Below are 27931 nucleotides of genomic sequence, written 5' to 3' on the forward strand. Positions count from 1 at the left end.
GTGGTACTCTGGGTTCGGGCAAAATTTCCGAGCTCGGATCCCTTCCCCGGACAGCACGCCAAATACACATAATCTTTACTCTGTTTAATTGATGTAAGAGTGAACTCGTGAAATTGCATAAAACCAGCCAATCACATTCGATTAGATAGGGGAAGTGTTTTCTGTGCAATATGCATCAGTGAGCCAGAATTTGCATCCACAGATCTGCAGGAAAATCAGATGCTGGCCTGCATTTTAAATGTTGCCATTGGGGAAGAGATTAATCATTCGGAAATGTACTAAAACGGCACATCGCATCAAAAGCGAAAGCTCCTGCCAAGCGTTGTGTGGATCGCCGTGCCAAGATCACGTTTAATAACTCAGATTAATGTGCAGACAGCTAATTTCATTCGTGCAGAATCAAGCACAAGCACAATGTACCAACACACGACTGGGTGTTCGTTCCAAATGTTCGTTAATGTGAGTTTATATCCAGCAATATTTTTGTACTTAATTTACTTTTTTTATACTTAATTCTTATCTGAGGGGTCGTTTTTGTCTGTAACTTTGTTCTCTATGACTGCATTTAAATTCCAATTGATTGTTAATATCCGATTTTTTTTTTTTTATGACCAGCTTACATCTTTTAAAAATGACCCATATCCGATATCTGCTCTTACACTATACTTGCCAAAACAACCCAAGGTGGACTGACCTGGAAAACCTTAAAAAGGAAGTTAAAATGGCGCGATTTGCAATGGACGCAGATGAAATGATAATACAACCTTTTGCTTTCCTCACCAGGTCAGAAAATAATTGGGATTGAGCCTTCGTCCTCCATTGCGCCATTGAAAAGTGTCATGTGATCGCGGTTGGTGTCCACCTGAGTTGACGTCACTTTTCAGATGTACTTGCATTGACGGGAATATCCTATCTGTCCGCTCACTTGGTAGAAGCAGATACACACATATATGTAAGAGAAAATGTAGAGCGAGGCTAGCCAGGCAAGCCAGACCTACATCAAGATGTTAGGTCTGGCAAACTCACCATAGACACGGCTCAATCCGAGGGGCGGGATAAACGGCAAATTCCCTCTGCACGCAATAGGACAGCGCTTCAACCAACCAGAGCGTTTTCCCAACAGCGGAGCTAACGTTAGTTGATAGATTCAACTTTTGAATCTGGCCGGCAAAACTACGAACACATCTTCCTTTTTTAAGAATGACTTAAGTGCCGTTCTTTGCTCTTTTCTCAAAGAAAAACTCCAAGTCCTCCAGAGTCGCGGCCAAAGCCGATTTGAAAGACTGTTCGCCAGAAGCAGCAACTCTTCTTTGTTTTCAAGTAGCAGAGAACCGTCGCAACTCTGTCGTTATTATGTTTAGCCCGCCCCGCCTACTCTATACGCAACGTGATTGGCCTGACCCAATTTAGGTTTTAACAGCTCCGAAAGTCAACGGAGAGTTGCTAGACTACCCTGGCTGCAAAATACATTTTGCTGCCGCTAGGGTGCGTCTAGATTTCTAGGCTAGAGCGAGGCAGTTGTTATAGCGAATACAACCCCGTGTCGGGGTCTTGAATCAGCCTGAAGGGGTTTGTATTCGCTATAACAACCGCCCAGCTCTACATTATCCCGCTTATTACATGGCTACCTACCAAATAAATCAATAATTTGACACAAAATATTGATTTAAAAAGGAGTTTATTGATTTAAAAACGATTGTATTGCTTCTGCTAAAGAAAATAGTCCGTTCCGTCTCTATGGTTAGAATCCTGCGTCCATAGCAACGCTCTGTTTTTCATGGCAATGGTGTGTTATACTTAGCAGCGGTCTGTTATCAAGAAATAACACACCGCATTCTACATTGGAATTCAACCAAGCCATGTAATAAATATATATATATATATATATATATATATATATATATATATATATATATATATATATATACATATATACTTTCTCCTGCTAACAGGTGTGTGGGTCATATGCGATCTGTGCCACATGGAAGAAACAAAATCGGAATTGAGTCCCTTGAAGCATGTAATGTAAATGTGGCCTAACTCATTCGGTGCACAGAACTCCCTCGAGTGCTCTGACTCGCGGTTAAACGCGGCTCCTGAATGCTAAACGACACGTTTACTTTTTGTTGCTCCATAAACTAGATACACAATCCATTTAGTATTCCAATAGGCAGCAGCTGCGAAACCTAAAATTACTGCAGAATAATAAAGCAGTGATGGTTTCCACCTCTGTGACCCTCCAGGAAGCTGTTGCTTGCCTGACAATCACAATATGTGTATAATTGGACCCGTGGAGTATTACTCATCTCGAGACCGGAGCATCTGAAGAGGTCAAGGCCACGAGTGTTAACAGCAACTTTGGCCTAGTCATGCACAAGTGTTTCAGGTGCTGAGCCGAATGCGCTACTCGTGTGGCGTGCTTTAGAGGTGAAGGAAAGGCAGTGAGGAATAACAATAACCCTTTTCACACAAGGCCAGTCCTTTTGCATCAAAGCTGCTTGTGTGGAGCCACCGGAAATACAGTGCAACCTTGGGCAGAATAAGCAGTTCTCCTCTCCTCTGTTTTTATTGTGTTTTTTTTTATACTGCAGTGAGAAGCAGTGAGTCTTTAGAATATTACTGATCAATTGGGAACCACAGTATTATGAGAATGTGGCATTATATTTTCCAAGATAAATTTGGGAGCTTTCAAGGATTTACAATAATTCGTAGGCCTATACTAGTCCACATTAAATTGAATGTATTTATTTCCTTCTGCTTTGTATTTTTAGAAACTATTTAGACTTATTGGTGTCCAGTTGCATATAAATGACCTCATGTGTTGCTATGTGTGGGTGATTCATGGGAAGTTTCTTTGAGATTTGAAAATGCTCTGATTGACAGTGGTATAATTAATTCGTTCATTTTACATTCGTAGGCTCAATTTATTTGTATCCAGCATTATCTGAGCCTTAAAAATAAGCTTTATACACACAAAGATATCCATCTTTAGAAGTTGTTTAATATCTTTACATCAGTGGATGTAATTCATCTGCAGAATTAATCTCCTTTCATATAGACACCAAGAACCAGTCTCTCTTAATTAAAGCTCCCAGTCACAAGGCATTTCAATCAGGTATAAAGGTAGCAATTATACATTTTAATTTAAAAAGAACAAAATGTAAACAATAAACGAGTAACCTACATCATAAAACATCTTCCAAACTATGTTTCTGCCTTACCCAACCTATAATTTTTTTAACTTTTTTTTTATAATTATTTATTTTTATGTATTATGTTTATTTCATTTTTTTTTTTTTTGTGCGTGTTGAGCCTTCCATGACAGTTTTTTTTTTCTGTATATTGACTGGTTTATGCCATTTTGTTGTATTCAGATATTGTTTTCAATAAAAAAATAGTAAGCCTATAATCATTTCTGTGGAATCCTCACACTTATTTCGTCTGTGCGTGTTTACGGCATATCCTTAAATAATCAAAAAAAGGTCAGGCTACTACTAAAAAAAATCCGTTAAATTTATGGTAAAAAACTGGCAGCTGTGGTTACCAGAAATTTACCGTAAAAAATATGGTAGCAACATTTTAGGTTTTACAGACTTATCTTAAAATTTACAGTAATAAACCATATTTCATTATCTGATATAATGTTAATTTACTGACCTATTAGTACCTGCTTTATACCATTGTAATACACTGACAACCAACAATCACAGCAGTAATGAGAGTCACATGATCAATCACAGCAATAATGAGTCTTACATGATCAATCAAAGCAGTTCTTCCACAAAAGAATTAATTCTTATACAGGTGCTGGTCATATAATTAGAATATCATCAAAAAGTTGATTTATTTCAGTAATTCTGTTAAAAAAGTGAAACTTGTATATTATATAGACTCATTACATGCAAAGTGAGATATCTCAAGCCTTTATTTGTTATAATTTTGATGATTATGGCTTACAGCTTATGAAAACCACAAAATCAAAATCTCAGAAAATTTGAATATTACATGAAATCACACAGTAATTACACAGTGATACCATGGTCATTGAACCAGGTTTTGGTTCTTTTGGCAGTGTGGGCCGGTGCAAATCCTGCTGGAAAATGAAGGAAGCATGAAGTGCTCTGAAAATGTCCTGGTAGACGGCTGCATTGACTCTGGATTTAATAAAGCACAGTGGACCAAAGTCCTCTTTTCTGATGAGAGCAAATTTTGCATCTCATTTGGAAACCAAGGTCCCAGAGTCTGGAGGAAGAATGGAGAGGCACACAATCCAAGATGCTTGAAGTCCAGTGTGAAGTTTCCACAGTCTGTGTTGGTTTGGGGAGCCATGTCATCGGCTGGTGTTGGTCCACTGTGCTGTCCACTCAACGCAGCCGTCTACCAGGACATTTCCAGAGCACTTCATGCTTCCTTCAGCAGACAAGCTTTATGGAGATGCTTCCTTCATTTTCCAGCAGGATTTGCACCTGCCCACACTGCCAAAAGAACCAAAACCTGGTTCAATGACCATGGTATCACTGTGTAATTACTGTGTGATTTCATGTAATATTCTAATTTTCTGAGATTTTAATTTTGTGGTTTTCACAAGCTGTAAGCTATAATCATCAAAATTATAACAAATAAAGGCTTGAGATATCTCACTTTGCATGTAATGAGTCTATATAATATACAAGTTTCACTTTTTTAATGGAATTACTGAAATAAATCAACTTTTTGATGATATTCTAATTATATGACCAGCACCTGTATATATAGAAGCTGCTCAGTGTCATTCACACAAACATAAAAACACCATCATGGTAACACACATGAAATTTTAAAAATACAATAAACATTAATTTAACAACATTAAATGTAACATAAAACCCTAATGTACATAACTGATTAGAAAAATACTAAGAAAACTATGACGAAACAGTTATTTCAACAAAAATACATCAAATGTGAAGTGTCACGCAGGGAATTGTGGGAATGTCAATTTACGTTTTTTCACTGTAAATTATACAATGACTTGTTCATGTTCACTTCCAAAAACTGTAAGTTTAACGGTATTTTACAGTAAAATTACATTAAATGTACCATTAGATCTATCACATTTATTTACCAACCGTATATAAGGAAACTTTCTGTTTACCAATTAACAGTTTTTCACTGTAGCATTTTTACAGTCTTTTACTGTTAAAATCACGATCATTTTTTAAAGTGATATACCCACCAAACACAGAACGTTGGCACAACGTACCCAACCTCCGAACAACGTTTTAACAACATGGCCAAAAGGTTGCTATAACTACGTTGTGTGGTGAAGGTTGTTACAACGTTGTCACAATGTTGACATTAAACCACCGTTCAGGGCCATTGCTTAAGGTTGTGCCTAGGGTGTCTGGACAACAAGTGAACATTCGTCACTGCCCTGAAGCGCGAAAATCAGTCTTTTCAATTTCAACCGCCCATAGGGTTCATATTGTGTTGTCTCATTCTTCTTTCGAAGGATATGAGTATTGCGTTTAATTTACCTCAGCTAAATAAAATACGTAATTATTCAAACACAACCTACAACTTAATTTTACTATATCATACTATGATATAGTATAGTACTATCATACTACTATCATACTACTATATCATACTACTATATGTCACTATAATGTTGCCTTGCTCGCACTGTTTAGTTTTTCATTTGATTTGTCTGCTATTTAGTCTCATTCGTTTCTTTGCTCCTCTGGATTTGTTTATGTTTCCTGGACTGATTCCGACGTTTATCTCCGGGCTTTCGACTATACGCTCCCCTGCCATGTACAGAACCCGGTTTTGTTCATTAAATGTTCTAATCTGCCTTTGCTTTTTATGTTTTATTTATTATACTTTAAAAAAAATGTGTATATTCATTTATTTTGTTTTGTTTTTCTTTTTTTCACAATTGTATGACTTTTGGAAGTGCAATTTGATTACCATATGCAGTTTTAATAAAGTTGAATTAACCTAACTTTCTGTAATTTTTACTCTTCAAAGTGTACACTTGCAGGTGTTGATTATAATTAGGCTAATTTACTGATTGGTCCATTGAATAATAATAAGGATACACAATATTTACAAAGTAGACTGTCACATTCTGTTTGCTGATGTGTTTGCCTAAATGTGTTTGCTGGGTATACATTAACGAAAAGTGAAAGCGACATCAATAATAAATCACGAATCAACATAGTTTGATAGCATCATATTTGCTGTGCATTGTTCTCAAAACAATGTTTGTTGGTAACAATGCCAATCTATAGTCTATTTGACTATAAATTGACAAGTTATAGTAGCCTAGCCTATACACCATTACCTGAAAACCACTGGCAAACTTTTTGTAATGTTATTTTAAAATAGTTCACTTCAACAAGTCATAAAACCAACGGCACATAAGACACTTACCTGCTCATAAGAAATCAGTATTTTCAGATATCCCTCTTTCGTTATTGGGAGAGTTTTGATGTCGCAGTGAAAATGTACAGCGGCTCGCCTCAAGCATCAGATTCATCCGCACGAAGCACAACTCACGTCATTACCATAACAATGTTCCTCCGCAGTCCGCATGTAACTTGTTAATGATTCAAGAGGGCTAAAAGCTATAACTTTAAAGCTACACTGTAGGATTTTCTCCCATCTAGCAGTGAAATTGTTTATGACTACCAACTGAATATTACTTTCTAGCCCCTCCCATTCCGAGGGCGTTTTAACTCCTACGGTGGCCGTATTATTTCAAATCTGCCGGCGGTCGAGAGTAATCTCCCCCTCGCATTCGTCACGGTGCCACTGAGTGTTAAACGCGAAAGGCGAAGCTTGAATTTCCAGGTATGTCCCTCTTTGGCTAATGTATTTTCAAGATGGGGGCGCAACATGGCTGCCGCCATTCGAGCGACTCGCTCGTATGTTTTCTAAATGGCAGATTCACGCTTACGAGAATACTTGATTAGTTGGTAGAAGTAATTACACATTAATGAGCACATATCATTTTGAAAGAACAAAGTGTTTTTTGCTAAGAATCAACTTAAAAAAATCCCACAGTGTAGCTTTAATAACAAACCATTTTTTTTCTTTCAATTATCATATTTTTGGGATTAAAAGTTATAATTGATTAGTGTGAAAATTATTAATTATCCAGTTCTTATTTGATACTTTGAGGAAACTTGTTTGGTCCCATTAGAATGATTTAAGAATTAAGATTGATTGTTAATTCATTATATGCACACACAACGTTCAAGAAGAGACACTTAAACAATCCCCAACGGAATATCTCAGAATCTGCGCAGTCAAAGCCAGTTGTCCTGAAATGAACTCAATTAGTGCATCAGCTGCTTTGAGAAAAAGTCTATTGACCCTCCTCCTCGAACATGATCAATCAGTGTCTCACAGAGCCCAGGGGCGAGTAGTTCGCTTCGTTCTGGATTACAGGATGAGTGTGTGTGGAGAATCACTGACTGCTCTGATCTCTCTCTCTCTCTCTCTCTCTCTCTCTCTCTCTCTCTCTCTCTCTCTCTCTCTCTCTCTCTAACTGCATTCCCTTTGCATTGCAGTAACACTTCTGATGGGATATGAAATCTGAATACTAACCCATTTTTACAGGCAAAATGTCATCAAGGAAGTAAAGTTTATAAACTTAATGTTATTTAAAGATTAAGAAATAATTTAAAGTTATTATTTAGAAAATAATAATTAAAGAAATAATTTAAAGTTATTTTTTATCAGAGCTGATGTTTTTGATCAAATGATTTCTGATTCAAAATAAATATTTTCAGCATTTCCTATTTTCTATTCTCTAATAATCTTGTTGTTACAGAATACAGATTAAATGGTCATCAATTTATAGTTATTTTTTTCCTGTCATCAATTTAACTTCATTCTGTTAGACCCTTCATGAAACATCCTCCAAGAGACATTGTTTGAGAGGTAAAAAAGCATGATCATATATCAAAATGAATAAATAAATAGTTGCACCACAATTTTTTGTTTAGCCCTTAACCATACTTGTATGGAAAAGCATGATGACGTTGTCTTTTCAATCGTTTCAGCAAGTAATGACCTAAATATCAGTCTTTGTTTCATAAGGATTTGCTATTAAGAATCTTCTTAAATGTGCTGAATGTAATATGCATGTACAAGGAAAAAGGAACACATCCATTCAGAAAAGTCACCTTGTTTGACCTATAAAAGAAAATGCATTCTTAGATTATATAATTAAAAGTGTATACACAGAGACAATCTCTGTAACTGCCAAGACTGAGAAACTATGAGAAATGTGTTCCAGTTACTGTACATTGCTTCAGTCAGAAAAAGGTTTTTGTTTCAACCACAAAAATTCATTCTTCATCAAGCCCACGATTCTACTTTAGGACGATGTTAATGGCTCCGGGTTCATTTTGTATGTGAGTGTGTGTCTGTCCCACTTTTTATTACAGTGAATATTTCTCAGGGTGAGGTTATTTTTACAGAACGTTTGAGTATGCACACTCTCTAAAGTCTTTGCTAAAACAATCTATTGGCCATTTCCACTGACCATGAAAAAAAAAAAAAAAAAAATCTGTGCACAATTAATGACAATAATAATAATAATAATAATAATAATTTATGCAATACAACTGTAATATGCAATAAGCAAATGCAATAGGGTTTTTTGTGTGTGAGAAATATGCCTTAAAAATAATGTTTTCAGACGTTTTTCTTAAAATATGAAACACTAAATAAGAGTAAAAAATATCAATAGAATTAAAAAATTCAATAAAATATATTTTTTTAAATGCATTGCAACAGAAAATGGGTGAATATTGTAAAACATGTCTGGGTCATTTTTAACCTCAATAAACAAACAAACAAATAAACGATGTTATATCTTGCTTAAAGATAAACTATTTAATTAATCATTAAAATCTAATTGTGAAATTTTAATGACAAATAAGATAACATTTCCCCATCAGTTGTCATTAACATAATGCAAAAATAAATGGCATTAGAGAATCTAAATTATACATTTATAATCATAATGTAAAAAATAATCATAGACATGTTTTATGCCAACTACTGTAATTTCCAACAGCTATTTGTGGAATTTCAGTCTTGTAATTTCATACATTTATTGATTTAGCATGCTTTTATAATAAGTTAAATAATAATAATAATAATAATTTAAAAAACTATATTTATGTTTTCCTTTTTAACGCTATAAGTGCCAACCTCTCCATGTGACAGTGGCAGTCTCCACTATAAAAGCGCAGTGATGCTCCACGAGCTCATTCAGGTGCGGAGAGTCAGAAGTGAGAGAGGAGCAGCACAGATTCACAGCAGTCTCTGAATCTGGGAATATTAGGATCGCATGCTGCACCTGTAGGATGTCTTTTAGGGAAACATTTGTGCAGCACATGGAATGTTATAGAAATCGTATGGGTGCGTAAAGCCGTGCCATGCAGGGGAACAGCAGCGCGTTGGCACCGGGTTTAGCGTCGTGCGGTCCGGCACTGGACGAGGGAGATGCGCTGTCGAACCGGACTCACCAGAACCTGTCGCTCCGATGCTGGCTCCAGCTCCTCTCCAAAGAGTCCGCGCCCGAGCTCTACGGCGACAGCTCGAGCATGGCCATGCGCGTTGTGATCGCGCTCGTCTACCTGATCGTGTGCGCGCTCGGGCTCGTCGGGAACCTGTTGGCACTTTACCTGCTCCAGTCGCGCCACAGACTCAAGCAGTCGTCCATCAACTGCTTCGTCATGAGTTTAGCCGTGACAGACCTGCAGTTCGTCCTGACCCTTCCGTTCTGGGCCGTGGACACACTTTTGGACTTCAGGTGGCCGTTTGGAAAGGTGATGTGCAAGATCATCAGCTCGGTGACCACCATGAACATGTACGCGAGCGTGTTCTTCTTGACGGCCATGAGCGTGGCTCGCTACTGCTCTCTGTCCTCCTCCCTACGGATGCAAAGTCCCAGAACGGCTTGGGCCGAGGTCAAGTGGGCCAGCTTGGGGATCTGGCTGGTGTCTGTGGTGGTCACCATCCCTCACGCGGTGTACTCGACCACGGCGCAGGTGTCCGACGACGAGCTGTGCCTCGTCCGCTTCTCGGACTCCGGTAGCTGGGACCCGCAGCTGCTGCTCGGTCTCTATCAGACCCAGAAGGTCCTTTTGGGCTTCGTGATTCCGCTGGTCATCATCTGCGTTTGTTACCTCCTCCTGTTGCGCTTCGTTCTGCGGCGGCGCGTCAGCGGCATTCCCGGCTCGGACAGCGAGAGAGGGCTGCACAAGCGCCGCTCCAAAGTCACCAAATCCGTCACCATTGTGGTTCTATCGTTCTTTCTGTGCTGGCTTCCCAACCAGGCGCTGACCGTTTGGGGAGTGCTCATCAAATTCGACCTGGTTCCGTTCAGTAACGCGTTTTATAACGCACAGGCTTACGCGTTCCCCATCACCGTGTGCCTGGCGCACACCAACAGCTGCCTGAACCCGGTGCTGTACTGTCTGATCCGACAGGAGTACCGCTCCGGCCTAAAACAACTGCTGTTTCGAGCCACTCCGTCCATCCGAAACCTGGCCAAACTGGTGTCCAGGAGGAAGAAGGTCGCGGAGGCTCCGCCTGGAGTTGCTGTGGTGCAGATGGAGATCGGGATGTGACTTAAGACTTGTTTGAACTTTTAAATGCATCATCGTACACCTCTGCAATATGGATTTATCAGACATTGCTGATTTGAAATAGAATCGCATTTTCAGATATAACCATGTATCTATCTATCTATCTATCTATCTATCTATCTATCTATCTATCTATCTATCTATCTATCTATCTATCTATCTATCTATCTATCTATCTATCTATCTATCTATCTATCTATCTATCTATCTATCTATCTATCTATCTATCTATCTATCTATCTATCTATCTTCTTTTTATTTATTTTCATTTGGGTGAATTAAAGCAGATAGTGATGTAAAAGCAAAAAGCAAGTGTCCAGCAAATGGGAACGCAAAAGCTTTTTTTCGTTTCAAAAAGCTGATCTTCAGGACAACTATTATTCTCTCCTATTGAGGGAAAGGACAGAAAAATATTGACTGAACTTTTGGACCTTTACAGGAAAAAGTCACGAGGAGAGAAACTGTTTTCTAAACGGTCCTTAAGCACTTTGAATAGTTCAGTCCATCTCTAAACGTTTTCATTGGATAACACAAATCCTGCTGAATGCAGTGTGAATAATATTCACATCATCTAAACAACAACGCCGTCTTTCTGATGGAGTTTCTAAGCAATGTGTCATTTTTGAGAGAAAAAAAAAACTTTTAAAGGTGTTTACACTTCAGATTCATCTTCTGATAACATGAGTCAATTGTAATAGTTCACTTTACTGACTTGTAAAATGGGTCATTGTGAATAAAAACGTTTCAAGCATATCCATTTTTGGTTGATTATTCCCTTTTTGTTCAAATGATAAAGTCAATGAAATTGAGGAAAATTGGAGTTTGTTATAAGGAGGTGCAAAATTTGTCAGGTAGGATCGTCTAAAAATGTGCTTTATGTCTTAATGTGCTTTATGATTTAACATCTAAATCCAGTTGTTAGTCTCAGTCATTAATTTTTAAAATGAAAATTAAACATTATTTGTTCATTTGAAACAATTCTCAATTCTGCATTGATATTCAAGATGCATGGTATGATGAGCGAGGCGGGGGTTCGCACTACACTAATGTGAAACCAGACTTCATTCGGCCCAATGGAAAGCATATTTACGCTGTCTAAATCGTTCCCTATTCCCTATATAGTGCACTATGCGCCATTCATCATGTAGAAAATAGTGAATGTGTGAACAAGTGACCTTTCATTACCTATTTATAATGTAGGGGGCGGGGCTTCAGATTCTAGAGAGCATTTGATTGGATAGAAAATCTAATGAGAAACTGAAGAGTGATGTCTTCAAAATCAGCCTACATATTGGCGGAAGTGAGAGACTGTAAGTTTTGAATGCTTATATCTTCTAAATGTGAATTTTTCATTGTTTTGGAGCACAGATAACAGTAAGAACATGTTCATACTAAAAGCCAAAAAACTTTCATGGGTACTTTAATGCAGCATTACTGAAACTAGCCATTCATTTCCAGTTCCCAGCAAGCACAGAGAGTGTAAATCTAAAAATTATTTGTAAAATATTTATCCAAAATATCTCCTTTTTGTTTCACAGAACAAGTAACTCATGCAGGATTGAAACGACATGAAGATTTTCAGTTTGAGTAAACTATTATCCCTTTGAAAAAATCTATTTCCAGTGTGTGGGACCTTTGCCCACAATCAAATTAGGTTTAGCCACAGAATTATTATTATGTTAAGTGATTCTGCATTTACGTTAGCCCGGCTTGTAAACAGGTCAGTGGCAAGAATGGGAACGCGATGATGGGGTTTCTGTAACATGCGTCTCGCTTGATGAAAGCCATAAAGCTTCATGCACACAGAATAATAATGCAATGAAACTGAATTCTCTTCACTTTGGAGAATAATTTCACTGCTATATGCATGATCGTGACCCCTCATCTGACATCATTCTAAACTGTCAGTCTTGGTTAAGTCTTCTCATCTCTCCACATGCTCAAATGTGAGATGCACAAACTCAGGTCACTTTATTAATCATGTCTGTCAACTGAAAATACAGTTCTTCCCTCTTGCATCTGTTTGTGTAAATCAGTTTCAGATCGTACAGCTGTGACTGAACAGTTACATATATGGTGGTGGTTGAGGAGATTCCCCCCTTCCATGTAAAAAACACGCTATATAAATGGAATGAATTATCATTATTATTATAAAAAAACTAACCCCAATACACTGGAACCTATTTACCGGGGGGGGGGGGGGGGGGGGGGGGGGGGGGGGGGGATTGTGAAGTACCGTTTAGAAAATCTCCGTTTGCACAAAATGTCCTCTCTATTAAAGGCTGCACAAATTGGAACACTATGCCAACGGAAATTAGAGATAGCCCCAATTTTGTTTCATTTAAGAAACATCTTAAAAGATGGTTGAATAACAATCAAAAATGTAATCATTAAGTATGAAGATAAAATTTGATGGGTAGTTTTATTTATATATTTATAATAAGCACTTTGGGGTGTCTATGCACAGGCATTTATGCACTTTAAATAAATATTACAATAAGTACTCTATAAGGTATAGGAACTTTGAATGTTTTTTAGCTCTATATGTATATTTATTGATATGTATGTTGTTTGTTTGTTTTTTTGGTTTGTATTTGTCTATGTTTGGGACTACGAATGGAAATTAGCATTGTGCTAAATCCGGCGTATTCAACTTTGATTGTACGTTCATGAATATGCACTGTCCCATTTAAATAAATAAATTCAAATTCAAATTTATATTTTTAATTTTACATTATTATATGCATTTAAATCTAAATATTCAGATTAGTCTATAGGTCCTGGGTAAGATTTGTATGCACTTCATTTAGCGGAGAATATCTCAACTGGTTTAGACTAATATGACCCCATTGAACAACGTGGGATATGTGCCAAAATCTCGACCCGGGACGAAAGTCCTGAAAATGACCACAATAGGTGAAACTATTATCACACTACAGGTGAATGGGACTTTTTCTTCCCTTTATAGATATCCTCATAAATTTCTACCAGATTAATCTTCATATTAAGAGAAATACTTTTTGTATTACACTTTGTCTTAAAAATAAAATAAAATATGCAAATTAGGAAATATCTCATTAAATATGCGTACATATAAACTCTTGAAGCTACAGAGTTTCTGAGGTGATCACAATGAACATGTAGTGTAAGTGTAAGAATTCTCGTTTGATATTTTTAATTGTGTTTCTGTAGATGTTCAGTGTGGATGTCGTGTGTGTGCGGGAGGGATGTCCTGTTTTGTGCTGTATTGAATAGAAAATTATAAATACAATTGTATTCAAACAAGGGACTTTTTTAAAAGAAAGAAAACAAGCATTTGATCAATATACAGACATTTTATATCCAACCTTGCTATTATCATTGTAACATTAACTTAAAGTGAGAAATACAAAACAACAGGTTTATTCCCTGTGTTGCAAGGTAAAACTTTCACAACAGAGTCCAGGAATGGGGATGATGATGAGGGCTCGCTCAGTGATAGGATTTTTACAACTATTGCCTCCCTTCCATTTGCATTACTTGCAACAACGGATATCAGCTACCCGACAGGGACACCCATTCTTGTGTGCACACTTGCCACACGAGCAGGGCTCTGGCAAACCTTCAGGTTTTGAGATCACAATCTCAGGGACTAATAAACTGCCCTTTCTTACAAAACCATAAGCATCTGCATTTAAGCTCGAGGTGGCGTCTGTAAATGGTGCTTGGACCCAAAGCTGCTGTTGATAATATGTTTTCTTGCATTAGTTGAGGTGTAAGCAGTCCTCTCAAAGTCCATCTTAAGGGCATTACTATCGAACGCAGCAATGCACAGGTCGTCAAATGTCTCCATGTCCGTTGATAGTTTGAGACATTTGACCAAGAATGTTTCCGCCATTTGTTTTGCACTCTCTTCTAGCTGTGGACAGTTGAAATTGAGAATCAGAGAAGAGTTGTCTGGTTTGCGGATAGTGTTCAGAGCTGCAAGTTTGGTTTATATATGTTGCTGGTTGTATCCCACCCAGTCAGCGCATGTCGTGCTGGGAGACTCGTCTTCCAGCGCTATGCAGATATCATGAAGTGGTAATATTGATCTTTTCACTCCTGAGTTGCGGATGAGCCAGAGCTCTTGGAGGCCAAGATTTCTCCAATTGACAGTTATGTGGTACAATAGGCACACAAAGACATCTGTGTTACCTGATGACAGTGTCAGTGATGTAGATCCTGTACAGTGACTTAAAATGTCCTGCACATGGAACATCATCCTGTCATCAGCTTCCTTGTGTGTGCAGTTGAGCCGAGGGAATGGAGATGATAATGACACGTAATAAGTGTACACGCCAACACAAATAACTAGAGATTTCCTTACTTTTCTTGATCTCACAAGTCATCTTGCTTGACAGCCATGTGCTCTGCTATGACCACAGGTGGTCACAATGGCTGCCAAGTAAACTTTTGTTGAAAAAAAAAGTTGGAGGTGATGACAGCAATATTTAGAACAGGTAGAAAAGTTAAGCTTTTAAAGTTGAGGTTAAAAAATAACTGGCAATTCCTGTATGTTGCTAGTTGTATGTAATAGTTTGACTGTTTAGCCATTTTCTTTATATCAAATCAGAATGCTTACACTCTTCTATGACCTTATAATCATGGTCATTGTGAACATTGTGATCACCATTGTGGGTTTACGCATATTTAATGAGATATTGCCTAATTTGCATATTTTATTTTGTTTTTTTAGACAAAGTGTAATACAAAAAGTATTTCTCTTAATATGAAGATTAATCTGGTAGAAATATCGATAAAGGGAAGAAAAAGTCCCATTCACCTGTAGTGTGATAATAGTTTCACCTATTGTGGTCATTTTCAGGACTTTCATCCCGGGTCGAGATTTTGGCACATATCCCACGTTGTTCAATGGGGTCATATTAGTCTAAACCAGTTGAGATATTCTCCGCTAAATGAAGTGCATACAAATCTTACCCAGCACCTCTACTAGACTGAGATAATTCCTATATGAATTTTAAAAGAGTGGTCTTTTGTGCATTGCTTTAAAACAGAGCTGGCAGTTGATTTATTTTTAGGATTCTGTGGTAAATCTTAAATTTGTTTGCCTGTTAACAGGACCTCTGGATGAAATTGCTGAACACTCTGTGCTGGAAGATTAACCTACATCTTTCATGGACTTCGGGAATAAAGCAGCATAGCAAATACATGGGCTTTAGTTTGATTCAGTCAAACCAAAATGCAGCACAGCTAATGTAGTGTAAATATCTTAATAATCAGTGCCATTATAATCATAATTCTGTTTGACGGGCCTCTTTATATGTCATTGTGTAATTTTGAATAAAAATGTAAAGTATGAAAAAAAAAATTAACCTGTATTATAATGTAAAAAATTTAATGTAAAAAAACGTAACCTTCTCAAATAATTTTGAGAAATTGGGAATAAGTAAAGTTGTATTTTGAAGTATAAAGAAAGATTTCTTGATTTAGTAACTTTGGCCCTGTTTACACCTGGTATTAAAGTGATGGTTCAGAGTAAAATCAACCTAGGGTCCTTTGCACCATGGCCTTTTTTTTCAAGTCACACCAGTAGGTGGCAGTGAAAAAAGACGTCTTTATGAGTCACTGCAGTCATTTATTTTACAGATTTGTTCAAAACACAGATTCATTCAGGACCGAAAGAAGTGTCTTTATCAGTGAACCATTGAATGATTCACTCAACCAATTTGCTCAAATACACTGATTCCCTCAACTGCCTCATTCATTCAAGAACAAATGTAACTGGCTGCATCCGAAATCACATACTTCCCTACTATATAGTAGGCGAAAATAGTAAGCGAACATGATAGTATGTCCGAATTCACAGTATTCATAAAACAGTAGCCAAAATGTAGCCTACTACAAAGCAAGCAATAGCCGTCATTTCACCGTCTACTATAGATGGTGAACATGTCATGTATAAACATGTCATTTTTGCCAAAATAACTTGCAAGATGATATTCCATCATGTAAGCAAAGGTGTTTGTTCATTTCTTCACTCATTTCATTTCTTTATCTAATTGATGACTAGTCTATTCTTGGGCTATGGTTTACACGTCTATAAAATTTTCACTGACAGCCCAAATTTTGCCTTGTTTTAGCCTAGATGTCTGGGCTGTATTTGGGCGGCTATTAGACATCTTTTTAAAAACAAAATTGCTTGCTGTATTTACTCTGAAGCGTGCATCCAATAGACATTTCCCTATCCTGTGAAGCCACATGAGAGGATTTATGAATAGCAGTGAAGCGACGCAACTGATGCTTTTAGGTCACATGACAATGACAATATGATGAATGTAGTTCGCCTGGATTACAGTCATACAACACACATTCATACAGAACCTATTTTTTTAACGGTCACAAAGTAATTACGCGTTCAAAAGTACCTCAGAGAGTAAGCCTATGAGATTTTGGATTATTATTTAAATAATTTATTCAATCGATTCGTGAATGTAGCTAAAACACACACATCTGTAATATTTCAGTGGCTCACCATCAAAACGGCCACCAGCGTTCATGAATGCTAATGACTTAATTCGCAGTCTTAACACACATCCCTTGCGTTTGTAAATCAGTTTGAAGCATTTGGCAGTGCTGACAGTGGCAAGCCATTACTCACCTCATATGTCTCGCTGGATTGCCAGAAGAAAATCAGTTTCAGAAGCTGCCGAAGTGACAGATGCTGGGAAGATAGAGAACATTTTTGACAAGCTTGCTAAAAAAAAAAACAGATGCCAAAAGGTTCAGTTGCTCTGATTCCTGCTGTTCAGTGGAAAGCTGTAATGGAGGATAATTCACTGCAATTATATGGACATTATCTGCTGTGCTGCTTCTGGTTTGATGGATGGTCTCATATGCGTACTGCCTAATCAGTCTGTGAACAATTATTCATAAAATAGGCCTCTAATACACACTCTAAAAACAAAAGTTTTCTCAAAAAAACTCTAAATATTGTGGAAATGTGATGCAAGATTTTTTACTCTCATCAAAATGCCTCACACAACAAAATATTTAGCTTTGCACTATAAAAAAAGAAAATGCCTGAAGAAGGCTGTGTTAAGCTGAAACGTGTTGTAATGTCCGATTTCACAGTCAAGGCATATTTGAGCTGTTTTAACTGAAAGCAACTTGCACTGATAGCTTAACATACTGTATGCCAGTGGTTCCCAAACCTGTCCTGAAGGCACCCCAACACTGCACGTTTTCTTTGTCTCCCTAATCAAACACACCTGATTCAACTCATCAGCTCATTAACCCATGTGATAATGAGCTGATGAGTTGAATCAGGTGTGTTTGATTAGGGAGACAAAGAAAACGTGCAGTGTTGGAGTGCCTTCAGGATAGGTTTGGGAACCACTGCTGTATGCCACTGCCATTGTTTTGTATCTGTAATGTTTTTTAAAAGCTACTTAAATGTCCTATGAACTAAGGCTTAATCCTGGCTTAAACTAAGTCTTGTGTGTGAAACCAGGCCTTCATGTTATAATGACTCATCCCAGTCTGTTAAAGGAATTTTACACTTAACCACGTGAGAGCCTTAATATTTTGTCTATATACTGTATATTTTTTTTCCATAAAACTATTTCATGCAGATACATTCTAATAATTTTACAATAAACCTTCTGCTGTTGTAGCCCATCCGCCTCAAGGTTGTGCGTGTTGTGGCTTCACAAATGCTTTGCTGCATACCTCGGTTGTAACGAGTGGTTATTTCAGTCAAAGTTGCTCTTCTATCAGCTTGAATCAGTCGACCCATTCTCCTCTGACCTCTAGCATCAACAAGGCATTTTCGCCCACAGGACTGCCGCATACTGGATGTTTTTCCCTTTTCAACCATTCTTTGTAAACCCTAGAAATGGTTGTGCGTGAAAATCCCAGTAACTGAGCAGATTGTGAAATACTCAGACCGGCCCGTCTGGCACCAACAACCATGCCACGCTCAAAATTGCTTAAATCACCTTTCTTTCCCATTCTGACATTCAGTTTGGAGTTCAGGAGATTGTCTTGACCAGGACCACACCCCTAAATGCATTGAAGCAACTGCCATGTGATTGGTTGATTAGATAATTGTATTAATGAGAAATTGAACAGGTGTTCCTAATAATCCTTTAGGTGAGTGTATATATACACTTAGAAAAAACATCACTTTGTGTGCATCTTGAGACAAAACAATGGCTTTGACATATTTTAAGATATATCAGTGCAATTGCTTTAGTTTAAAACGGCTCAAACATGCATTTTAGTCTGGGACTAAGCCTTATCTTTGAAACCAGGGGTTTAACGCTGTGTGGTGAAGCCACATTTCCACAACGTGGACAAATAAATCCTATTAACTGACATATTATAACCTGATATTTTTTTTATACCTCAACTGCATGATAAAACAGCCTTGAAATAAAGAAAAAAACTAATATACTGAGGTTCATTATAGGGCTCAAGGGCATTGCTGGACAATCCACATCATTTAACAATTCACAGTAGCTGTGTATGATCTCTATTGCCCTGAGAGCTCCACAGCAGAGACTTCTCTCCATTATCAATATCCAGATCTAAACATGTCATTGCATGAAAGCACTGGTTGTAATTTAGCAGCCAGACCAGGTCAAGACAGTTTAATTTGATTGCTGTGTACTGTAGTTGTCTGTTAATTTTAGAAGCTCAGAGTGGAATATCTATAGGACAGGGAAATATGGCGTTAATATCATGGTATGATGTTACAAATTTGAATTAAAGTGGTATTAGTCACAACAATACAAAAAATAAAAATAAAAAGATACATAATGAAAAAATGAAAGGGTTCATATGATGCGTTTTCATGTTTTCCTTTTTCTTTAGTGTGTTATGTAGTGGTTTGTGCATGTTTAAGATCTGCAAAGTTACAAAGCTCAAAGTCTCCCACAAAAAGCTTTATTCCATCCAGTATTGAGAATTGAGCCCACAACCTACAGGTTACCAGTCTGACTCTCCATTAAACCATTAGACCACGACTGACCCATGTATATAAACACTAATCAAATGACTAATTTAAATGTATATAGTAGTTAAAGACACCAAATATAAAGTGGGACTGCGAATTGACCAATCAGCATGCAGGGCCATAGATCTACAATGATGCACAGAAAACAAATATATTTCTGAATCCTAACACAAACACACAATATAAAACACAACCTACAGGCTTAAAATGCCTTTAAAAGGATTTAATTTGAAGAGAGATCAATATCACAGCACCTTCAGTTCAATAGCATCTGTAATATGCAAAAACACAAATGACCAATCTCATAATCACCTAGATTTCCTATAAGACATGATCCCTCGCTGTTGCTAATTAATGAGTCTGTGGACTAAAATAAGCACTTAACCTTTAACACACACCTTGTATGAAGAACCATGAAGCAGTTCCTTCCGCTCGCTCTTGAACATGTGCGCTTATTATGCAGGACACAGAAAAACTGTGATTGCAAACGATTGAGAGTTGTCTTTAAGAGTGACATTTGCTCCCTGTGGGCTGAGATTATATAGGCTACAGAGTGATTACTTTATATGAGACCTGAGGAAAGCTGTTAGCATTCACATTCATCTCAATGAAAGCTGCTCCCAAAAGATCAGCCACTGCCAAACATTTACACTAGTAAAGTACTTGCGATTTATATGTTGCATGGATCATTTTGACATGTAAATAACACACATAAAAATCAAGTGAGATTTAATTATTTTTAGTTTTGTAGCCTACAGAAATTCACACATTGGTCTACAATAGTGTTATTGATTAGCTAATTCAACTAAGCGGTATAATTCGTTAATCAGAGTTTCTTGTTAGTTAATAGTAGCTGCTAGAATGTTACTATTGCGTTAGTTATTTGTTCCTGTATGGTTTCTCATTAAAGGAGAACTCCGGTCAATTTTAACATTGAGCTCATTTTTTTGTACATTTGGAGTGCTGTCAATACAGAGAAAAACGACAAAAATCGGTGTTGCCTACACCGTGTTATCCTCTTTTTAAAATTTGCACCCTGTTGACTTCAATGGGGCAAGTTTTAAACCTGCTTTTAGCCTCTTAACATCCTTGATGTGTCATTACAAGTGCACAGGTCATGTGAGTGATTCCTTCAGAGTGAACGCGGGTGAATCTGACTGCAGTAGATGTGAAAGATATGAATAAAAATGATGTTTATTCAGCCAGCGCACATACCTGTATTTACATCCTGTTTTCGGTCGAAGTCCATAGTAATCGATTGTCGAGTTCACGCGCATTGGTTTAGTACCTATGATCACGCGCGTGAACTCGACAATCGATTACTATGGACCACTTGTCCATCATTGAATTGAGTTAACGTATCATTTTTTTAATGAATGCACCACTGTAAACAAACAAAAAAGCTAAGAAACAGCTGGACACGGTTTTGTCCTCAGAACTTCACTTGTATTAATTCCTTTGAGTCTCAGCTTTGAGAGCATGATCCATATCTTTGTGTTAAGGAGTGAATCAAAACTGAAACTACCTAACCCTTTAAAGTATAAACAGTAAAGGTGACAGGTCATAGCTATAGAGGACATGACCAAACTCTTGATTTTATGTCAGAATTTATAGAGTTAGCGTTCAGACGGGCCACTCGAAGGCTGAGGAGAGATGTCCTGAAAGTCAAAATCTTGCCAAATATTTCTTTAACCAGTGTTTCTGACAACCAGTCAGCAGAGCTCAACCCCACTGCTATCACGAGGAGCTTTCATAAAGCAAACTCAAGCAAACCTTCCCGTTCCCAGCAGTCTCTGAAGACCTTCAGCTCTGGTCTGCTGGTCATTGGTGGCAGAGGCACAGTAAAGACACAATAAAGATCCTTCACTCAGACTTTAAAGCAAATTCACAGAGCATCCATATGATGATCTGATACTCTCACGTGTAGAGTCACATTGCATCACTTTCATAAACTAATATTTTTTGTAATATTCTTTTTATGACTATTTTACACATATAGAACAATGAAAATCAGTCAAAAATAATCGATCTCCGAATGCGAATGAACTGACTCTGAATTTTAGTATTGTTTCTTATATGAGGATCATTTTTCAAATACAAGGTCAATATTGATTTTCACTAATGACAAAACAACAAATTATATGGAATTATATTTATGGAACTAAGCTTCAGGAGCTTTCCATCTTCTTTACTCTCCTCCCTGTTATGGAGATCGACTATTTTTGACTGTCAAAATGCCGGTGGACGGAAACACAGTGAGTTGTTCAAAATCTTTCTTTTTAGTAAACTCTGTGTACACAAACAATGTTCTCAATGCTGGAGTTCATGTGTAGAGCCCCTGGTGATACTTCCAGCACAGTTTCATGTTGTGTCGAGCCTTCTTAGCGATTTTTGATGCTATCATTGAAGTCCCATTAAAAAGGCAATTTGACCGAAAACGAAAATACGGTCAAACTTAAAAGTGGCGTTTCCATTTTAATTATGCTTTTAAATGAAAGTTTGACTCGGGTAGATTAACAAAAAGACCCTAGGTTGCATTTTGGCGAGAGTTACCCTTTAATGTTGAAATTAAGTGTAATGTCTCTAATGTATCTAATTAGAAATCCACCCAGCACTGGACAGATGTGTCCGAAAGACTGTGCTAAGTTCAGTGTACTGTTGGAATAACTGAAGCGCTGAATGAGTTGGCAATAACCGGCATCATAGGATCATATACTGCTGGATATTGGCTCATTTTGAGTCAGAGTGACTGTCAGGCACTAAGGGTGTACTGGTTCAAATTTCTCACGGTTCGGTTTATTTCACGGTTTTAGGGTCAGGGTTTCGGTACGGTACAAGTCAGGGGAAAAGTCAAATAAAAATAAAGAAAATAAGAACAAACAATCTAACTACAAGCAATAGCACAAACAAGTTTACACAGAGTGACTGTTTTGTCTGTTTTTGATCATCGTTGTTGGGATTGGGAAGCCAGAATGCGTATCCATCGACAGAAACATACATTAGTCTGTTTTACGCATTATTTTCAACAAACCATATTGTAGATGCGTCATCAAATTTGAGATTAACCGCGGTGCAAGTGTGTGCCGAACCGTGGGTGGAGAACGGTACGGTTCGATATTTTACCGAGAACCGTTACATCCCTATCAGGCACGTCTGTTTTGATTGAGTGCACTCTCAGAAAAAAAGGTACAAATGCTGTCACTGTGGCAGTACCTTTTCAAAAGGTTCACCTTTGTACCTAAAGAGTGCATTTTATTCCCTCAAAGGTACATATTGGTACCAAAAGTGTACATATTAGTACCTAAATGGTACATATTAGAACCCTTTTGAAGGGTACTGTCCCACTGACAGCTTTTTGTACCTTTTTTTCTGAGAGTGTGACTTGTAGATCAGCGCTGACTAGAGCCAAGAACTGTTTAGACAGGCAGGTATGATTTGGTAAACTGGTTCAAACAGTTCTCTAAAAAGAACCGGTTCAAAAGAGCGATTCGTTCACGAATTGTACATCACTATTTCAAATAGTTACGTCCATATTTTCTTCCATGAACTAATCAGCTAATAAATAAATGAAGATAAATAAATGCTATTACTTATAAACACTGTTCAAGTTTTGTGTGAGCTGCTAAAATACATCCTTTTAAATTCTCATCCAGTTCCTGCAAATTCCTTCATTTGATTTCCTCAATAACTCCACATGCCTCTGCTCTCCATCTCTGAAACTGACACATGAAATACAAGTAATTGCATTCAAAAGATTATCATAATTGCTTCCGTGTCCCGTCACACCGGTCAGGCCATGACCTTTCCATCTGGCCTGGCTGGATGACAGTGATCTGGCTGGAGCGGGTAGTTTAGCTCAGCATTGAGATAGCGCTGGATGTGGCTCTTGGTTATCAGGACACAGTTGCGCTCTTGTCTCCCTGCAGATGTCAGATGATATCTGCAAAGCTCCGGCCACAAGGAACACGGCAGTTGAAGAAGAAGCCCGTCTGCTGAAAAAACACGCCTGCTGCACTCTATGATGGAGAAACATTTGTTTATAGTAAAATGACTGCTGCTTTTGCAAAGAAATCCCTGAATTTATTCAGATTAAGTGCTTAGTTGGCTTGTGATAGGATGGCATTATTGTATTAGGAGAGTCCAGAGGCAATTCCATGAGTCTAATCTGAAATGGGTCCAATATTTGCGTCCTGTGATGATTAATGTATTTAAAAGCAAAATATCAGACTGTACATCATTATCACCCTCAAATCTCTCAAAATTGCTCACTTTTGAAAAATGTGACTATTGCTCCTATAACAAAGTCCTCCAAGTTATGACTAAAGATTAATCTCTTTATGAAATCTTTATGAAGTCTGAATCTTGCCGACAGCTGCGGTTCTCTCGCAGGAACTCTGCATGCATCCGTTCATCCATCAATTTGTCCGCATCCTCGGAATCTGCCAATATTAGATTTGATTCAAGGATGTCATGCTCATGCTTCAAACCTGAGGAGCAGAAACACCATTAAAGTGATATGGTCTGGAGAGTTTGCTGCTATGTTTCAAAGCTCGGGAGGCTTTATAGAGCGCTCAATATGTGTTGTTTCAATGTCAACTTTTTGTTTCTCCTAAAATGAAATATTATTATTTTACAAATCTGACTTGTGATGCTGCTTGGAATAAACCACACCATGTTCGATCATTTGACCAGAGGAAAACTGGTCCCTCGACTGAGCCTGGTTTTTCCCAAGGTTTTTTCTCCATTTCTGTCATCTGATGGAGCTTGGATTTAGTTGGGGTTTAAGACACTTAATATTCACTACAGCTCAAAATGTTGCTTTTTTCCTTTTGATATATTGCATGTTCAGATATTCATATATTCTGGGGGCATGACATTTTTGTGAAAATGATCAAAAACACCGGCGATGGCTTGCAGTCTGTATCTGCTGAGAGTGAAGGTCTTGTAGGCTCAGCTGAATTCTATTACAGTTTTTCTCAAATGCTAAAACACATTTCACAAACGTTTCCTCCATGTTCCCCAATGTCTAAACACAACACCCTTTTCTAAAGCTACATAAACACAACCACACCTTCTCACTTCAAAACTCAAACTTTCACACCAAAAGAGCAGCTCGAAGCTTTCAAAAATGTAAACACTATACACATCATTACACACTACAGCAAAACAATTGAAAACACAATGCTCAATTTGTGAGAAGGTTTTTTGTTTCATAACTGCCAATGCACATTTTTAGAAACTTTACAGTAATGGATCTTCTTAGATCTCTGCAGAGGATTAGGCATTTAGATTTGTGAGTTTCATATGAAGAGTATAAATCTATAGTAAATTCTGCATGTACACTACTGTAACACAACTCAATGCGAAAACAGAATCTATTGCACACAACAGTACTCTTGAAAACATGATCAGGGTGTGAAGTTTTTTTATTTACTTTATTCACACCACACACACACCACAATCACTGTGCGGCATCATGTCGCTGAGCTGCATCGGGCCACATCGCCTCATCCACATCGCAGGCTATATTGTCTCTTGCCAGGCACCGCGGGAAAAACGCCCTGGAATGGCGAATCCATCCTTGGAAGGCCTCCACTGGGATGTCAACACAGGCCAGCTCCATTGCCCTTAGGAGGTTCTCTCTTGTGTATGGTTGTCTGTCATAAACCTTCCATCTCCACGATGAGAAGAACTCCTCTATAGGGTTCAGGAAAGGGGAGTAGGGTGGCAGACAGACGTTTAAAAAGTGGTTACTGTTGGTGGTGAACCACTCTCTGATTTGGTTTGTTCTGTGGAAGCGTACATTGTCCCAAATGATCACATAAATGTGATGTGCGGGCCCAGGATGGTGTTGTTGGCGGTCCAGGAGGATGTCTTTTAGCTCCTCTAGGAAGGTTAGGAGACGTTGGGTGTTGTAAGACCCAAGGACAGCATGCCGGTGGACAAGCCCCTCCGAACCCATGGCCGCACAAAGAGTAATATTACCCCCCCCCCGTTGGCCAGGAACCTCAGTGATGGCTCTTTGGCCAATGATGTTACGGCCTCTTTGCCTTCGTTTCTGCAGGTTGAAGCCAGCCTCATCCAGGAAGAGGTACTCATGAGGTCTGGCCATCGCGTCCAACTGTAATATCCTCTGTGAAAATGTGAAAGTGCACAGGTGTTCAGAACAACAATCAATCAGGTAGCACAGTATTGTCCAGAAGTAATGTAGGCCACTGAGCAACACAGTATGTCCACTAACTGTACTGTGAACATGGATGTATACTTACTTGCACATACTCGTAACGTAGGTCTTTGTGTCGCGCAGAGTTGCGCTCAAAGGGAACCCTATAGACCTGTTTCATCCGCATCTTTTGGCGCCGGAGAACTCGGTCTATTGTGGCCAAGCTGACATCATCAATGCTCTCAAAGTTGACATTATCGGCAATGACTTTGTCTCTGATATCCCGGAGTCTGATGAGGTTGTTCTCACGAACCATATCCACAATGAGGGTTTCTTGTGCCGCTGTAAATATGGCAACCCTCCCACCTCTATGTGGCATTCTTTCAACTCTAAAGAAAGAAACATGTGTTGTCAATTGACATGTTTTACAATACAGTAACAACTGATTTGAAACCAATAGACTACTTTCACAGGCTTTTAAAATTGTATTGTGACAAAGAAAGCAATAGAGTACAATACCTGTTGTGTTGTCTGAATGCCCTGATAATGGTGGCCACGGTGAACCTACTCAGGTTTGGACGGACTCTTAGTCCTGCTTCAGCCATTGTCATGCCATGGACAATGACATGGTCAATGACTGTTGCTCGCATCTCGTCCGTAATGATGGTGCGAGGTTGTCTTGCTCTCCCTCCTGGACCTTCTCCTCTCCCTTGTTGGCCTCCTCCTCTTCCTCGTTGGCCTGCTCCTCTTCCTCCTCTGATTTGAACTCCTCTTCCTCGTTGGCCTGCTCCTCTTCTTCCATGGCCAGCTCTTCTCCCTCCTCTGACTCAAATTCCTCTTCCCCTGACTCTGCCTTCATCCATTGTGTTTGTTTGGAATCTTCAGCAAACTGTGCACTCTGAACTTGCTTTTATACATGTGGTCACATCATTAGCAACAAGTGTCTTCAATTTTGATTCGTTGTGTGTAATGAATGACGCCAGGTGTGTTCATTGTGTTCAAATATTGCTGACTGTGGCAAGCATTTTGCATCACATGAGCTTTCATTTGAGAATATGAGCAGAGTTCTTTTGCAACTTGTGTTTTAGCAAGGAAAAATGTGTTAAGATTTATGAGAACGGAGGATTGTGTTTTGTGAATTGTGTCTTCATGTGAAATGTGTTTATAATATTGGAAAATGATGACTAGATTTAGTAAATGTGTTTAGACAACTGGTCATTTGGTTTAGAGGATTGGCTTTTGTGTTTTAGCATTTGAAAAAAACTGTAAGATCACCAGCAGTGCCAAGTCTTCTGACAATATGGATGAAAATCAATATGGATATAGGATCTTTGGAGAGCGGCACAAATATTTTGACGTCCTCTTAGAAAGACAGTTTGTTAGCATTCTGAACCCTGTGAGAGAAGTCAATTCTCCCATGATTCAGTGTGCTAAACCCACCAAAGAGAAAGAAATCGAGGTCTCTTAGGGGCTATTTGCACGACACCTAAACTAAAAATGGCCATTTATTTTAGGCCTACACGACAACAATGTTTGGGGGTTTGAAACCGCAAGCTTTTGAAAACGGTGCAAAAAAGTGCACGTTTTTGAAAACTATACTGTTATCGTCTCCAACTACAAAAACGTAAATTTGTGAAAATTGTGACGTCATACACATGCGTATTACGTGTTCAGTCTATAGGCGCGTGTGTATCTTTACTAAGTAACATCACCATCTACTGGCCTGCAAGCATAATACAGCGTTTTTAGTCGTTTTCGCAGATCGGAAATCACTGGCTGATGGTTTCATCAGTTCAAAACAACAATGAACAAATATTTTTTTAGAGAATGTAGTGGGATAAAAAGTACAATATTATGCTTTGGTATGTAGTGAAGTAAAAGTAAGAGTGTCAGGTGTGGGTGTGATGGAAGGAGCAAGGACTCAATTGCAGGAGAAATAATGGGCTTTATTAATTAGTCATTGTATGACTTGTGAAGAGGTCTCTGAAGTGGACTTAATTGGCAAAATGAACGCTGAGTATCAGGGGATGTTATTAATAATGTGTTTAATATTCATTTATGGGTCGATAAACTCATTTGATCAATCAACAAAGCAGGAACTGTCATGATCCTGGC

General features: G+C 38.2%; 1 protein-coding gene and 2 long non-coding RNA genes across 3 annotated transcripts in view; 1 reads left to right on the forward strand and 2 right to left on the reverse strand.

The window, feature by feature from the left end:
• LOC307161906 overlaps nucleotides 1-27931 on the reverse strand; it is a 642191-nt gene that overhangs the window by 89583 nt on the left and 524677 nt on the right. The gene's annotated exons all lie outside the window — the stretch shown is intronic.
• Nucleotides 9194-11400, forward strand: rxfp3.2a (relaxin family peptide receptor 3.2a). The gene has a single exon (XM_079877443.1). The coding sequence runs from the start codon at nucleotides 9441-9443 to the stop codon at nucleotides 10635-10637; it is 1197 nt and encodes a 398-aa protein (XP_079733569.1). The 5' UTR covers nucleotides 9194-9440; the 3' UTR covers nucleotides 10638-11400.
• LOC307162359 lies at nucleotides 25646-26653 on the reverse strand. The gene is made up of 4 exons (XR_013821912.1): nucleotides 26336-26653; nucleotides 26139-26205; nucleotides 25923-25988; nucleotides 25646-25786 (listed from the first exon to the last, which is right to left on the reverse strand). It is a non-coding gene; the product is annotated as an uncharacterized lncRNA (long non-coding RNA).

Source organism: Squalius cephalus (genome assembly GCF_949319135.1).
Source record: "Squalius cephalus genome assembly, chromosome: 7".
NCBI lineage: Eukaryota > Metazoa > Chordata > Actinopteri > Cypriniformes > Leuciscidae > Squalius > Squalius cephalus.